General features: G+C 46.1%; 1 protein-coding gene across 2 annotated transcripts in view; it reads right to left on the bottom strand.

The window, feature by feature from the left end:
• NMT2 (N-myristoyltransferase 2) overlaps nt 1-16893 on the bottom strand; it is a 59905-nt gene that overhangs the window by 26411 nt on the left and 16601 nt on the right. For both annotated transcript variants that reach the window (XM_081230090.1, XM_081230091.1), the window contains exon 2: nt 3472-3607. In XM_081230090.1, coding sequence (XP_081086216.1) covers nt 3472-3607 — 136 coding nt within the window. The remainder of the gene's footprint in view (nt 1-3471; nt 3608-16893) is intronic.

The raw sequence follows: 16893 nt of genomic DNA, 5'->3' as shown, positions 1-16893 counted from the left end.
CTTGTTTGGGCCTCTTTTGAACCTCCCACACAAAAGTAACTGATTTCTAGCAAAATGAAATTTACATTCACTTGAACCCCCAACAGTGCAATCAACTAGGAGATCTGCAGCTTACATAGGGTGAGAGCACAGCGTATTTCAGCTAGTAATGCTTGAACATGTACCCGTTTATCTTAAAATAGGCCAAGTAGAACCCAGTCTTACAAAAATATACCTATAGTATCTGCACTGCATTTGCCATGGTAACCCTTCTTTCCTGCTATCTGAGTTAAATCCTCTAACAGGACTATATCAAACTCCAACCCTTTTGTAACAAACATGTATCAGCATCTTTGTTCCAAAGGAGCCAATGATGGTACCCCGTCTGCATGAAGAAGCCTTCAGAGTGGTTTCTGCCTTGGCAGGTTAACCAGCAGTCTTTACATGAAATCACCATTCATGAAATAGTCATATTCCAACGCTCACTATTAAATGCTTTCGTTTTTTATTGAAGTTAGGTTGATTCACAATATTATATTAGCTTCAGGTGTACAATATAGTGAGTCAATTTTATTTATTTATTTATTTATTTATTTTTTGCGGTACGTGGGCCTCTCACTGCTGTGGCTTCTCCCGTTGCGGAGCACAGGCTCCGGACGCGCAGGCTCAGCGGCCATGGCTCACGGGCCCAGCCGCTCCGCGGCACGTGGGATCCTCCCGGACCGGGGCACGAACCCGTGTCCCCTGCATCGGCAGGCGGACTCTCAACCACTGCGCCACCAGGGAAGCCCCGTGAGTCAATATCTTTATAGCTGACACTCAAAGTAGATTCAAGTAAGTACAACTTTCAAATCCATAGCGACAGAGCCGTAAGGAAAACTCAGCTATGATATTCTTAAACCTATCCAATCACCTACCAGAGCAGCACCACATGGGGTGTTTGGAAAGGTGAGAATGTGTACTGACCCCGCATTAGCCTCCCACTATCATATTCTGGTGTAAGAGTCAGACACGCCTCTTTTCCTCCATATCTGCTCCTTGGGAAATACTAAACACCAACTGTACTCTTTGCCCATTATTTTCCAATTTAATACCTTGGAAAAAACGTTCAAGTCCTTCATCACTAAGAAGTGTACAAGAACCCAAATATCATTTTATTTTGGTTCTTGAGTGTAGACCGCAATATTCTCTAAACTGAAGAGTCTCTAAAGGTCACTGTAAATGACGGTGTTATGTACAGCTGACATCAGTTTCAGGGAAAGGAGCCGCAGTTTTTAAAATGCAGTGAAAAGCCCACATTAAAACAATTTTGACTTAGTCTTCATGAAAAAAGAAAAGAATTTCTCTACCATATCATGGTAGCAGTTCCTCCTGCCTTGCTTGGCTGTAGTTTCTTTTTCTTCTTCTTTTTTTTAAATTCCAACCACCCACTCATTTTATTTTTTAATTTTTAAAAATTTATTGAAGTATAGTTGATTTACAATGCTGTGTTAATTCCTGCTGTACAGCAAAGTGACTCAGTTACACATATATGTATTTTTTTCATATTCTTTTCCATTGTGGTTTGTCACAGGATATTGAATATAGTTTCCTGCGCTATACAGTAGGACTTTGTTGTTTATCCATCCTACATATACTAGTTTGCCTCTGCTAATCCCAAATTCCCATTCTGTAGTTTCTTATAAGTGACCAGAGGCAGGGGAAGGGCCCTAAATCACCAGGGGTACAGGGCTGGGCAGCAGCTGATGGTGATGACAGAAAGAATAAGGAGATGGTCACAACTGCATGTAAATAACACCACATTTGTCTGCTGAAGCAACGACGAGAAATGGAAAAGATATCTTGCCAGCTTACGGTGCACCTTATATGAGTTATTTTGGAACTTATGTCTGTGGATAGACTATTTATTACCAGAGAAGCAAGTTGAAAAGCTAGTGAGGGAAACTGCACTTTCTTCTCACCCCACAAAGCCAATCAGGGAAAAATTGGGGCAAGGAATTTTCCTTCTCAGTGATTCCTGGTCCTTATGTGTAAAACAGGGAACAACGACAACAAAACTACCTGCAAGACTCACTCGACGTCGTAAGATGTAAAGTTTGTGCAAGAAAAAAACCTGAGACCCCACAAAACTGGCATAACGGTAACAACTGCCATGTATACACTGTGCTTCACAGCAGAGGTCCCACCCCCCAGGGCCACGGACTGGTACCGGTCCATGGCCTGTCAGGAATCGGGCTGCACAGCAGGAGGTGAGTGGCACGCGAGTGAGAGAAGCTTCATCTGTATTTACAGCCGCTCCCCATCGCTCGCGTTACCGCCTGAGCTCCGCCTCCTGTCAGCATTATGGCGAGTTGTATAATTATTTTATTATATATTACAATGTAATAATAATAGAAATCAAGTGCACAATAAATGTAATGCGCTTGAATCATCCCAAAACCATCCCCCCCGCCCTGGTTCGTGGAAAAACTGTCTTCCACGAAACCGGTCCCTGGTGCCGAAAAGGTTGGGGACCGCTGCTTTACATGGTATAAAAACCACATTATAAAGATGGTCTGATTGTGACCTCATTAACAGCCTATGAGCTGGGGAGGAGGCATGTCCCCAAGGTGCAGATGAAATGAGCTTAAGGAGGGGCAGAGCCTGGCAAAGGCTCACAGCTTGAGAGCTTTGGGGCAGGACCAAGCTCCTGCCATGACACCACGCACTGCCCAACTTACTTGGAGCTACAACAATCAGATAACCTCTGCTTTGTTATACTTCTAACTCTACGCCTTTTCGCTGTGAGTTTCTGGCATCGAGGGCTCTGTTTCCTTGGGCCCAGCACACAAGGTCTCTGTTCACAGCTAGGATGATGGGTGGCCCCAGGGAAGTGGCGCCTGGCATTGGCATCTCCAGAAGCATACAAAGGTGCAGGGCCCAGCAGGACCACTTCTGGTTTGGTCCAAAATGGGTTACTTCCTACCCTTGGCAATAGAATTAAGAATGGCCACTGCAGACTGGTCCAAGGCAAAGTCAACGTGAGACTTAGCCATGGTTGCTCCTGCTGAAACCTGCTGCCAGATGGTGCTGTGCTATTCAGGTAATTAGACACCCAGAAAAATGAAAATGTGAATATCTTCTGAACAAAAGGGAATCAACTATTAAGCGTAACTACAAACCCCCCCCCCAAAAAAAACAGAAACAAAAACCTAACAAGGTCACCGTGAGACTTTCTTCTATGACTACAACCTATGTACTAATTCACTGAGAAAGGGGGGATCTGGGCAGAATACACACACACACACAGAAGCCCAGCACGGACCTCTTAGTTTTCTAGGTGCCAACGTCAGTTCTGGGAAGGCTGTAAATACCTGCTGTGACCACACAGTACACAGTCATGGCAACACCCTAACTACACCTCTGACCCAACAGGGCACTCGCCTAAGCTGCCCGGACCCGCTTTCACACGCATGGGACACCACGGAGGTTAAAATAAAACATGGTTCTCACTTTTGAAGGCGGCTGAATTTTAATCTCCTGGGAATCAGACGCCGAGTCTGACTTGGTGCCTCCGGAATTCGGTTTCTCCTTTTTTCTCTTCTGTTTCTTCTTTTTCTTTTTGGCACCCAAATCACCTCCAGGACTTCTGTTAGGAATTTCACAGGGTTTGTAAAAACAAAAACAGGTCATTATGTAAAATCTGAATTGCATGAAATTAATCATTTAGGAAAAACACATGTTATACAAAGGAGGGAAAAACTACGTTAGGATGTGCAATATTCTGATTGATAAAAATATATATATATTCTGATGACCAAAATATATATTTTTCATCTATATTTGGTCTTGATCCATGGTTCCTGGGTCACAGCTTCCAAAACCCTTGGAGTTTCCTAAGACTAGAACTTCAAGGTGTCCCTTATGTCATGTTAAGGAGGTCACTTCTGGAAGCACCTAAGGATGGGGGCAGGTCACCAGGGGAGCCAACCCGGTGATTAGAGGGTTGGAATTTTCAATCCCACCTCCCTGACCTCCGGGAGGGGAGAGGGGCTGGAGGTTGAATCAAACACCAATGGCCAATGATGTAACCAATCATGCCTATGTAAGGAAGCCTCCATAAAAACCCAAAAGGATGGGGGTTCAGAGAGCTTCCAGGTTGGTGATTTCTCTCCATGTGGAGATTTGGGGACAGTGGCACCTGGAGAGGACATGGAAGCTCTGCGCCCCTTCCCCACACCTTGCCCTGTGCATCTCTTCCATCTGGCTGTTCCTGAGTTACATCCTTTTACAATAAACAGGTGATCTAGAAAGTAAATGTTTCTCTGAGTTCTGTGAGCTGCTCTAACAAATTGACCGAATCTAAGGAAGGGGGTCTTAGGAACCTCCAATCTGGAGCCCAGTCAGAAGCACATGTGATAACCTGGGTTTACACCTTGGAGGGGTCGGGGGGGACAGTCTCGTGGACTGAGCCCCTAACCTGTGGGATCTGATGCTGCCTGTGCGTAGACGGTGTCAGAACTGAGATGAATTTCAGGACACCCAGCTGGCGTCTGAGAATTGCTTGGTGCTGTGTGGGAACCCTCCACCCCTACCTCCCCACTGGAACTGGGTCCAGGAACCCAGAAGAATATTAGTCTACGCTCAGTCATCCTGCAGGGTGCTTAGATGTCATTGAAGCAGGAAAACTGTAGCAATAAACTCTATTTTATCACCAAAGTCAAATAGCTTTCACAGGTATCACTGCTCCACTAACTTACTTTTAAATCAGCCTTTCCAGGGAGAGATACATGTCGTAAAATATTCCATTATAAACATCTCTTGGGCACAACAAACCACTAATCTTGACACAAGAGAACCAAAGAAAGGGCATCTCTGCAGGGGGTGGCATTTTTCCTGATAAAGATTTTTATTAGAAGGATTAACAATAAAAAAAACTCTACAAGAAAAAAAAAGTTCACTGGTAAAACATTTCTGTTTGGAACCCTTGTCATATTAGAGCTGTAATCTTCTGAAACAGAAAAAGAGACACAAGGAGATTTAAAATTTCCCTTTCTTTGGGCCTACTCTCCCACAGTATTCCCAGAAGTTAAATTCAAATTTTGAGTCAGAGATTATTATTGCATTATCCCCTGATGCAGGGAAAAGTGATGGAAATAAGCAATTCTGTTCTATTGTTCTTTTTTTTTTTTTTTTGCGGTACACAGGTCTCTCACTGTTGTGGCCTCTCCCGTTGCGGAGCACAGGCTCCGGACGCGCAGGCTCAGCGGCCATGGCTCAGAGGCCATGGCTCAGAGGCCCAGCCGCTCCGTGGCACGTGGGATCTTCCCGGACCGGGGCACGAACCCGTGTCCCCTGCATCGGCAGGCAGACTCTCAACCACTGCGCCACCAGGGAAGCCCCCTGTACTATTGTTCTTAATTAGCTCTATCTGTTCCTATTTTCTTTCTTGAATTTTTACCTAATTATCAAATACATATTCATTATATAAGACACAAATGTCATTAATTAACAGCCTTATAACACGGTCCCTGAAAGGCAGCCAATAGTTCGTCCGGTATAAATTCTTCTAAAATTGTCTTTCTTCTCTAAGCATGCCTTCGTTTTTACTACGAGTAAGTTTTCAACAAAAACTGAATCTTAAACACACTATTTTGATACTTGGCTCTTTTTCTCCTTCCACTTAACGAATGTGTCTTGGATTTATTTTTTTCCATGTCAGGATATATTGAGCTACCTCATTTCTTTTTAGCAACTGGGTAGCATTCCATTGTGTTAGTATATCATATTTTATGTAACCATTCCTATATAAAATATGCTGCTGCAAAAAAATATTCTGGTTCTTACATCTTTGTGCATTCATGCTAGTATGTCCAGAGGTGGAAATGTGAGGTCAAAGGGCATGCACATTTTTAGTTTTAGTAGATAGTTAAGCCTGCTCTACTAAATACTACTCTAGTTTCCACTATACCAACAGTAAATCAGTTTCTGGTTCTGAATACAAGGAGCTTGGAAGTCACCACTCCATCCCAGCAGACTGAAAAATCAACAGTTCTTCTGAGATCCCTAAGGGAGGGAGGCAAGGACACAGGACAAACTGATGCCCCCAAGATTGGAGAGACAGCTTCTGGGAGCAGAGACTCACGCGTAGAAACCTCCATGGGAGCCAGCGCTCAGGCAGGACCCCCTGGACCGCAATTCACAGAGCCCTGGAGGCTACATGTGGACAAGACCCAGAGTTACGAGCCCAGTCACAGGGGTCTCCCATGCTTTTGTGAGTTTTACCCCCAGGAGCGCAGTCAGGTTCCCACAGTAGAGAGCAGAGAAAAATCCCCTCGTGCTTCTGGTAGAGGGAGGGGAAGAGGAATCACTTCTGAAATAGGCCAGACGTTCTGTGCTTCTTAACAAGGCCTGTCCTCAGCAGAAACTAGTCAACCAGAGCCTAAGCAGCTGGGCTACGGTCAGAGCTTAACTAATCTGGGGAAGAGAAATACCTGGCTCCAGCCCCCCGTTAGCCATCCTGTTCACATTTGTGAGCTCACGGTCCAGAGGCGCAGGCTCACGAAAAGACTGAGGCCGGATCACAGGACCCTGCAATGCCTCCCGCCCCACACGCCTCACCACCGCATGACCAAAGGCCTCCTTACAGCAGTTCCTTTCACCCAGGACATCATGTCTGGCTATCAAGAAAAAACTACAAGGCATTCCAAAAGGCCAAAAACGTGGTTGGAAAAGATACAGCAAGTATCAGAGCCAGACGTGGCAGGGGCGGTGGAATGATCAGGCCTGGGATTCGAAACAACTATGACTAATATGCTAAGGGCTCAAATGGACAAAGCAGACAGCATGTGAGAACAGACGGGTGATGTAAGCAGAAATGGAAATCCTAAGAAAGAACCGAGAAGAATCAAAAACGCTGCGACAGAAATGAAGAATGTCTTTGATGGGCTTATTGGTGGACTGGACGTGGCTGAGGAAAGAATCTCTGAGCTTGAGGATACAGACGTGGAAACCTCAGAGGCCCCCTAAACCTGAAAAGCAAAGAGAACAAAGACGGAAAAAAACAGAACAGAACATCCGAGGACTGTGGGAAAACTACAGAGAGTATAACATACGTGTAATGGGAGAACCAGAAGGCGAAGAGAGGAAGAAATGGAAGAAATACTTGAAACAATAATGACTGGTGCTAACCCACAGGTCCAAGAAGCTCAGAGAACACCAAACAGGATGTGTGCCCAACATGCCCCAAAAATGGCACCTTGGCGAATCGTTTTCAAACTACAGAAAATCAAAGCTGAAAGGATCCAGAGAGGAAAAATTACCTTACCTGTAGAAGAACGAAGGACCAAACAGTAAATGAGAACAGCAATTTCCCTACATCTTTGCCAGCACTGAAATATAACCATTCTTTTTCATACCTGACAATCTGATAGGTAGAAAAAAATTTCACTGTAGATTTAATGTTCCTTTAGTTAACTAGGGGTGAGGCTACATATCTTTTTTTAAAAATAAATTTATTTATTTTATTTATTTATTTTTGGCTGCGTTGGGTCTTTGTTGCTGTGCGTGGGCTTTCTCTAGTTGTGTGAGCCAGGGCTACTCTTCACTGCAGTGCAAGGGCTTCTCACTGCAGTGGCTTCTCTTGTTGCGGAGCACAGGCTCTAGGCGCGCAGGCTTCAGTAGTTGTGGCACGTAGGCTCAGTAGTTGTGGCTCGTGGGCTCTAGGGCGCAGGCTCAGCAGTTGTGGTGCATGGGCTTAGTTGCTCCGCGGCATGTGGGATCTTTCCGGACCAGGGATTGAACCCGTGTCCCCGGCATTGGCAGGCAGATTCTCAACCACTGTGCCACCAGGGAAGCCCTACATATCTTTTTATATGTTTACAGACCATTTATATTTTTCCACGAATAGCTCATTCATATTCTTTTTCCATTAGCCATCTTAAAAAACAATGATTTGTAGGTGCCCTTTATAAAAGCATGGATAGAACTTGTCATTTATTAAGAATTTTTACTTTGGGCACTTTAATCTCATTTAATCCTCACAACAGCCCTATGAGAGATACTACCCTCTGCTTATATTCCATTGCCTAGTTTGTTGTCTGTTGTTTAGACTGTAAATACTTTACACAGTCTAGTTTTCAGCATTCCACTTAATTTATGGTATTTTTTCCTGTTACAGACACTTATAAATTTTATGGGGTCTAATATTTAAAATTTTTCCCTTGTGGCTTTTTGGCTTTTAAATCTTGCTTAGAAAGTCTTCCCAATTCCAAAATTACATAAGTATCCTTCTGTAACTTTTTCTCTTTTACCTTTTGACTTCTGGGGGAAAATATTTAGCTTTCTAATTCATTTGGAATAAAGTGCGTAGAATGTGAAGTCCTGTATTCCTACTTTTCAAAAATACGTTTCAAATACAAGAAAGCCCCATTATAACATAGCTTGTTATTACAGGGGTCACACTGTAGCGCCCAAAGACTAACAAGCAGATATAATAAGAGAGGCGGAAGTGCCTACGCATTGCATACAATTGCATGGCAAGGTCTTGTTGCCAGACGTCGCTCCAGGTGCAAGCAGTTTCGAAACATGTCTGCCAATTCTTTGATGCTTCTCCCATCGAGAGGTAGGGGTCTCTTTCCTTCCTCTTGAGTCTGGGCAGGCTTGTCACTTGCTCGTAATGCAGTGTAAGTGACACTACATGACTTCTGAGACTAGGTCACAAAAGACCACGCACTTTGCACATGGCTCCCTTGGGATGCTCAAGCCTGGGGGCAGCCAGGAGCCACGTAAGAGGTCTGACTGCGCTGAGACCACCCACCACAGCCACGGGAGGGAGCCCTCATGAATGCCCAGCGTGGTCAAGTCTGCAGAAGACTCCAGCCCAAGGCAACATCTGTCTATAAGTGCATAAGAGACCCTCGATAGGAACTGCCTTTCCCAGCCTCCTCACCCACCGGATCTGCAAGCCTGATAAAGCAACGTTGTTTTGTGTCACCAGGCCTGTAATCGTGTTGCATGCAGCAATAAAAACTCAGCCGGATACGTGGGGTGTGAAAGTGGAGGGCTGCTGTAAACCCGAAACACACGGCCCTGGCTTTCAGACCAGGTGGATAGAGCCTGTGGCGACTGTAAGCAGAAGCCTGATGGTCTCAAGGAGGCTGGTGGTGAGGGCTTGGGAAAATAAAGGAAATGATATGGGAAGATCAATGGAAGGGGACCCTCGTTATGTAGTAGAGGAATGTTTATAAAACTGCTGCCAGAGATAACATGGGAAATAGAAAATGGACATAATGAGCATGAAAATCTAAAACGATTTCTGGGCAGAAGGTTGAAATCGTGCTGGCTTCTCCCAGCTGTCTATAAGAAAATGAGAGCAGAGAGAGATTAACTCAAGAATGAGCTTCTTGGGGCTTCCCTGGTGGCGCAGTGGTTGAGAGTCCGCCTGCCGATGCAAGGGACATGAGTTTGTGCCCCGGTCCAGGAAGAGTCCACATGCCGCGGAGCGGCTGGGCCTGTGAGCGGTGGCCCCTGAGCCTGTGCGTCCGGAGCCTGTGCTCCGCAACGGGAGAGGCCACAGCAGTGAGAGGCCCGCGTACTGCAAAAAAAAAAAAAAAAAAAAAGAATGAGCTTCTCAGCAGTTGAGAGGAAGTTAGAGAATACATGAACCCAGGCAGGACTTGCTAGACTCAAAATTAAACTGTCCCTCATCCCCAGCATCCCAGAAGGCAAAGGCTGTACATATTAAGAAATGGTCTCAGGACAGAAAGTCAAACCTGGAACGGAGCTGTGGTTAGGACCTCAGAAGATCCAAGGTGGTGTTCCATAGACCATTTCAAACAGACAAAACACCCTCTCAGTTTCTGAAGGATGTGCCTCTTCTATTCTGTCTCTAAACAGTACAGCTTCTAAATCTTCCAGACATTCAACCTCACATAAAGACCAAGGTAGACAAAAGCTTATCTTGAAGAAGAGATTGGTGGGTGTGGCTTTAGTGCAGTACAGTGGATTATACCAGGGGTCCCCAACCCCCAGGCAGCAGACTGGTACCCGTCTGTAGCCTGTTGAGAACTGGGCCACACAGCTAGAGGTGAACAGCGGGTGAGAGAGCGAAGCTTCATCTGCCGCTCCCCATCGCTTGCCTTACCGTCTGACCCATCCCCACACCCCTCCCCGTCCGTGGAAAAACTGTTTTCCATGAAACTGGTCCATGGTGCCAAAAAGGTTGGGGACCGCTGGATTACACATTGAAACAGGAAGTCCAGTACATTCGTTAAAGAATTACACCAGCTTGAAAGAGACAGAACAGCACAGAATGCAAAGAGGCCTTTGGACCCTCAGCCTTGTACAGGCAGGAAGCAGACAGAAGGTCACTCACTCAGATGCAAAGTCATCGTTTCTTTTGGAAGGAGGATTTAAAGGGCAGAACCCAGAGCCCAGGGACAGAGGCCAGAGCCATGGAGAGCAGCTCCTGAAGATTAGGGCTGAGCTCAAACCAAGGGAGTGGCGACAGGCTCCCGGTTGGATTTCAGAACTGCTATGGACCCCTGGCTGTGCTGTGCTGCTTCCCCCTTTTTGAATGGAACCAGCACCGTGGCTCCCCTACACCTGTCCACCCTTCCACAATGGGCGTGTGGGGAGCAGACAACATACCTGCTCAGTTCACAGGTATTGAGATGGACTCTGAGGGCCCTCATCCGCCTAGACTTGGTTTAGATGATGAGATCCTGCACTTCAAGCCTGAGCCTCATATATAAGCCAAAACGCGATAGGATTTGCGGGAGAGCCTCAGGGAGGGTAAATGTATTCTACTTGGGCGAGGATGTGCATACTTTTAACGGCCAGAAGGTGGACTGTGGTGGTTTTCAATACATCCTCCAATTGTTTGGAGACTCCTCCCAATGAACGATGGAATCTAGCTCCCCTCCCCATGAAGGTGGATGGGCCTGTGACTCACAACCAATCATTCACAACAAATGTGTCAATATAGGACTTCCCAGTCTAGGTGAGAAGCTCCCACCCACTTCTAGAGATGCGCATGCCGGTGAGGCCACGTGGGTGGGCTCTAGTCAACAGCCAGCGTGGACGGACAGTCATGTGAGTGAGCCCCGCTGGGCGTCCACTGTAGGGGAGCCTTCAGCTGACTGCAGCCCCAGCTGAAATCTGACTGTGACCCTGTGAGACCCCCAGCCAGAACGCCCTCCAGCCATGCCCTTTCCAAATTCCTAACCCACAGAATCTGTGAGCCTAATAAAATGGTTGCTGGCTTATTAAACAGCAAGTTACTGGAACATAAAGATACAGCAATGAACAAGGCAACATCCTGCCCTATGGAGCATATATTCTTTTTTTTTTTTTTGCAGTACGTGGGCCTCTCACTGTTGTGGCCTCTCCCGTTGTGGAGCACAGGCTCCGGACGCGCAGGCTCAGCGGCCATGGCTCACGGGCCCAGCCGCTCCGCGGCATGTGGGATCCTCCCAGACCGGGGCACGAACCCGTGTCCCCCACCTCGGCAGGCAGACTCTCAACCACTGCACCACCAGGGAAGCCCTGGAGCATATATTCTTAAGGCAACAGACAACACACAGATGGGAGGCTTATGGGAAATTAAAGGAGGTGGAGTCTGCACAGTGTGTAGCTTAGCGTCTGGCATGGAGTAAGCCATTCAATAACTGATAGGTACTGTTATTATTACACATCTAGGCATGTTGTTTCCTCTGCCAGGACACCCTTCTCTCCTTCATTTCCTGGCAGATTGCTTTTCGTTCAAGATTTAGGCCAAGACAATAGACACATGAAAGGATACTCCACATTGCTAATTATTAGAGAAATGCAAATCAAAACTACAATGAGGTATCACCTCACACCGGTCAGAATGGCCATCATCACAAAATCTACAAACAATAAATGCTGGAGAGGGTGTGGAGAAAAGGGAACCCTCCTACACTGTTGGTAGGAATGTAAGTTGGTGCAGCCACTGTGAAAAACAGTATGGAGGTTCCCCAGAAAAATAAAAATAGAGTTGCCATATGATCCAGCAATACCACTCCTGGGCATATATCCAGACAAAACGATAATTCAAAAAAGATACACGCACCCCCTACGTTCACAGCAGCACTATTCACAATAGCCAATATGTAGAAACAACCTAAATGTCCATCGACAGATGAATAAAGAAGATGTGGTATTCCATATATACAGTGGAGTACTACTCAGCCATAAAAAAGAATTAAATAAAGCCATTTGCAGCAACATGAATGGATCTAAAGATTATCATACTAAGTGAAGTAAGTCAGAAAGAGAAAGACAAATACCATATGATATCACTTATATGTGTAATCTCAAATATGACACAAATGAACCTACCTATGAAACAGAAACAGAATCACAGACATAGAGAACAGACACGTGGTTGCCAAGGGGGAGGGGGTTGGAGGAGGGATGCAGTGGGAGGTTGGGATTAGCAGATGTGAGCTTTTATATGTAGAATGGATAAACAACAAGGTCCTACTGTATAGCACAGGGAACTACATCCAATCTCCTGAGATAAACCATAATGGAAAAGAAAAAAAAAGAATGTATATGTATATATGTATAACTGAATCACTTTGTTGTATAGCAGAAATTCACACAACATTGTAAATCAACTATACTTCAAAAAAAAAAAAAAAGATTTAGGCCAAGAATCACCTCTTCTGAGAACCCTTCTTGCTCCTTTCTAACCTGAAGTAGATGCTCCTAACTCAATGACCCCTCTGCCCTCTGAGTATCCTCCCATCTAGCACACTCAAAACCCAGTGCTCTTACCTCTTTCCCCACTAGAGTGTAAGCTGCCTAAGAACAGAAGGTCTCCCATTTCTTTAAAAAATGTGTGAAATAATAGAGAAAATATACATTGGTCTTTGACCCCAGTCCCTGGCACAGAGTTCCTAAAACCCTGGTAATTTCCTGGGAGCGAGCAGTGTCTTTTGTTCCAATGAGGTGCCTCTGTGTGGGCTCCTGGATGGTCACCACAAAGACCAAGCCATGATCAGAAGCTTGAAATTTTCAGCTCCGTCCCCAGTTCTCCAGAGAGGGGAGAGGGGCCTGAAATGGAGTTAATGATCGATCATAAGCCTTCACAGAAGTCCCCAGAAGTGCAGGGTTCAGAGACCTTCCAGGATGGTGAACACGTGGAGGTGTCGGGAGGGTGGTGCCCGGACAGGGCATGGACACCCGTCCCCCGCACTCCTCGCCCATCTGGGTGTTCATCTCCATCCTTTACCATGTTCTTTCACAATCAACTGGTGAACAGTAAAAAGTGTTTTCCTGAGTTCTGTGGATTCAAACTAATCGAATCCGAGGAGGGGTTCTTAGGAAACTCCAATTTGTAGCTGGTCGGTCATTAGCTCAGGTGACAACCTGGACTTAGCATTGGCATCTGAAGTGGGGAGGGGGCAGTCTGGCGGGACTGAGCCCTCAACCTGTGGGATCTGACGCCGCCTCCAGGTAGACAGTGTCAGAATCGAGTTATATGGTAGGACCGCGGCCCGTGCTCGCGCTGCAGGAATGCTCGGTGTGGGGAGGCCCCGACGCCTGGTGTCCGAAGCGCTGAGGGTGACAGTCAGGAGAACGCAGGAGGAGAACTGGGGTTTTCCTGCTCAGGTGAACACTGTGCTCACCCATATTTCTTTTTCTCTTTTTTTTTTTTAAAAATGTTGAGCCTTCTTTTAATTTATATATTTTTATTTTTGGCTGTGTTGGGTCTCCGTTTCTGTGCGAGGGCTTTCTCCAGTTGTGGCAAGCGGGGGCCACTCTTCATCACGGTGCGCGGGCCTCTCACTATCGTGGCCTCTCCTGTTGCGGAGCACAGGCTCCAGACGCGCAGCCTCAATAGTTGTGGCTCACGGGCCCAGCCGCTCCGTGGCATGTGGGATCTTCCCAGACCAGGGCTCGAACCCGTTTCCCCTGCATCGGCAGGCAGATTCTCAACCACTGCACCACCAGGGAAGCCCGCTCACCGATATTTCTGAATTCCCCTCCTGTGGACATTCCAGAGGATGACGCATACACTCCGCATCCCACCCACCCCCGCCAAGTGAGAAAGGTAGGCCCGAGCAGGCTGAGCCAATGGAAGTTGAGGAGATGGAACAGGTGCTGCTCCCAGGTGAGAGCACGTGAGGGCTGCCACACCTTCTTCTTTGCTGACTTCCCCTCCCAGCGAGCCCCAGAGGCTTGTCAAGACGCACCAGGAGGGGATGGGCCTCCTTCAGCTGAGGCCCGAGAGGCCTCTGAGGAGTCGAGGTCCCCACGTGCTGCATGTAGTGCTGGGGGAGACCAAGTTTTGCTGACTTAACGTGACAGAGTTGTGGGCTTGGTCTTTACCACTTAGAGGATCCTAAGGGCCAGCCTCATCACCCAAAATCTAGGTCACAGACAGACTCTTCTTTCTGGCAGTTATTCATGTATTAAAATCAGAAAACTTCCTGAGTTTAAAGTAATTCATTCCTCTGTAGAGTCAAAGCATGAAAGCCATGTTCAATAGTGAGAAAAAGTGTTTAAAAGACAAGCGCATGAGCTATAAATTCGTGTTTCCCTGTTCTCCCTAATCCTGGAATAGAAACTAGTGCTCATTTTTGGAGATATGAGAAGACCCCGCCAAGTGGCACCCTCGTGGTCTAAAAACAGTAATGCGTTCCCACCCCAAAATGAGCAGTTTGTTTCCATCAGTAGAATCAAATCTGTACTATGTATTGTGATGTTTATGTTTAAAATCATCTAGTAGTTAAGGACTTCCATAAATATCTGACTAGCAATTGGGCTTAAACAAACATATCACAGCCAGATACCAGAGCTAGAAATATGCCATGGATAGTATGGTTTTGTACACTCTCTGATTTGGGAGTCTGACTATTTTGGGTTTTCCTCCCTCAGTGTTCCCAGGGTTGGCACCTCATAAAGTGGTGAACTTGCTGTGCTGTGCTTATGTGATTTATGTGCGCATTCGTGTCAGTGTGTGCAGGGTACAGAAGAAAGCTATTCCTATGTGTATCCCTGAGATCGCTAATGTTTTAATGCCTGATACTAGTAGATTTTTATAACAAATGTTTGTTGAATGAATGAATAATTCTTGGGGTAGCTCCAATCACACACTGCCAGGAAGTAGAATATCTCTGAAAGCTACAATTCTCCCTACCTGCATGGTAAAGTTGATTGCAGCCTATCATCATGTATTTACTGAGCCATCTACTATGTGCTCAGCACTGTGTTGGGTGCAGGGGAAGGGTGGAAGGGGTCTAGCCTCAAAGAGACTAGAATTTGGGAATCAGAGCTGACAGGCATACCACTAGTCCCTCACTAGGACAACTGCAACCAAAAAAGATAATAACAAGTGTTGGCGAGGATGTGGAGAAACTGGAACCCTCACACACTGCTGGTGGGAATGGAAAATGGTGCAGGTACTTTGGAAAACAGCCTGGCAGTTCCTCAAAATGCTAAACAAAGATGTGCCACATGACTCAGCAGGTCCACTCCTAGGTCTATAACTAAGAGAAATGAAAATATTTGTGCACACAGTCACTTGTATACAAATGTTCATAGCAACATTCTTCATAACTGCCAAAAAGTATAAACCACCCAAATATCCATCAACTGATAAATGAATAAAGAAAATGTGGTATATCCATATAATAAATATTATTCAGCAATAAGAAAATTGTAAATTAGAAAAAGTATTGATACATACAACAACATGGATGAGCTGTGAAAACATTACTCTAAATGAAAGAAGCCAGTCACAAGGAGGGATGCGGGGTTTCAGTCCGGGGTGACGAAAATGTTCTAAAATTGATTGGGGTGATAGCTGTACAACTCTGTGAATATACTGAAAGCCACAGGATTGTACACTTTAAATGGGTGAATCACAGGGTATGTGGACTATATCTCATCAAAGCTGTTGAAAAAGTGGCAGGTGAAATTCCTGTCCCCGGCGGGTGATAAGATGCTGCAAAGGGCTCAGGATAATAAAGGAAAATCCCAGCTCAAGAAGATTCTTCTTAGAAATCTGAGGAAGAAAAAGATTCAGACTCTAAGTGCCTGAGGCTGATTACTGAATCCCAGACGTTTAACCATGGAAATCATGCAGCCCTTTTACAAAGATCTCGTGGCTCTTTAAGAAGAGAAGTTCCGGCTTCCCTGGTGGCGCAGTGGTTGAGAATCTGCCTGCCAGTGCAGGGGACATGGGTTTGAGCCCTGGTCTGGGAGGATCCCACATGCCGCGGAGCAACTAGCCCCGTGAGCCACAAATACTGAGCCTGCGCGTCTGGAGCCTGTGCTCCGCAACGAGAGGCCGCGATAGTGACAGGCCTGCGCACCGCGATGAGGAGTGGCCCCCACTTGCCGCAACTAGAGAAAGCCCTCACACAGAAATGAAGAGCCAACACAGCCATGAATAAATAAATAAATAAATAAATAAATAAATAAATAATTAAAAAAAAAAAAGAAGAGAAGTTCCAGGCTTCCCTGGTGGCTCAGTGGTTGAGAGTCCACCGGTCAATGCAGGGAACACGGGTTCGTGCCCCGGTCTGGGAAGATCCCACATGCCGCGGAGCGGCTGGGCCCGTGAGCCGTGGCCGCTGAGCCTGCGTGTCCGGAGCCTGTGCTCCGCAACGGGAGAGGCCACAACAGTGAGAGGCCCGCGTACCGAAAAAAAAAAAAAAGAACAGAAGTTCCATTTCCCACCTCCCCAAGAATTTGTACAAAAAATCCATAAGGAAAAGCCTCTTCAGCTACCCCAGGAAGGAAAGATACTTGTGCCTAAGGAGAATCTTTGGCACATTCAAACCCCAAGTGTAAACCAACAAACTCCTTGTCAGCCACGGAAATGTCAAACTAAATTTAATAAACTAAGGAAATCTCTTCAAAGATATACTCAGGGATTCTGCAGACAGGACTTAAGGG

The sequence above is a fragment of the Mesoplodon bidens genome, assembly GCF_964165515.1.
Source record: "Mesoplodon bidens genome assembly, chromosome: 3".
In the NCBI taxonomy this organism is placed as follows: domain Eukaryota; kingdom Metazoa; phylum Chordata; class Mammalia; order Artiodactyla; family Ziphiidae; genus Mesoplodon; species Mesoplodon bidens.
This window is presented reverse-complemented; position numbering and strand designations above follow the sequence as displayed.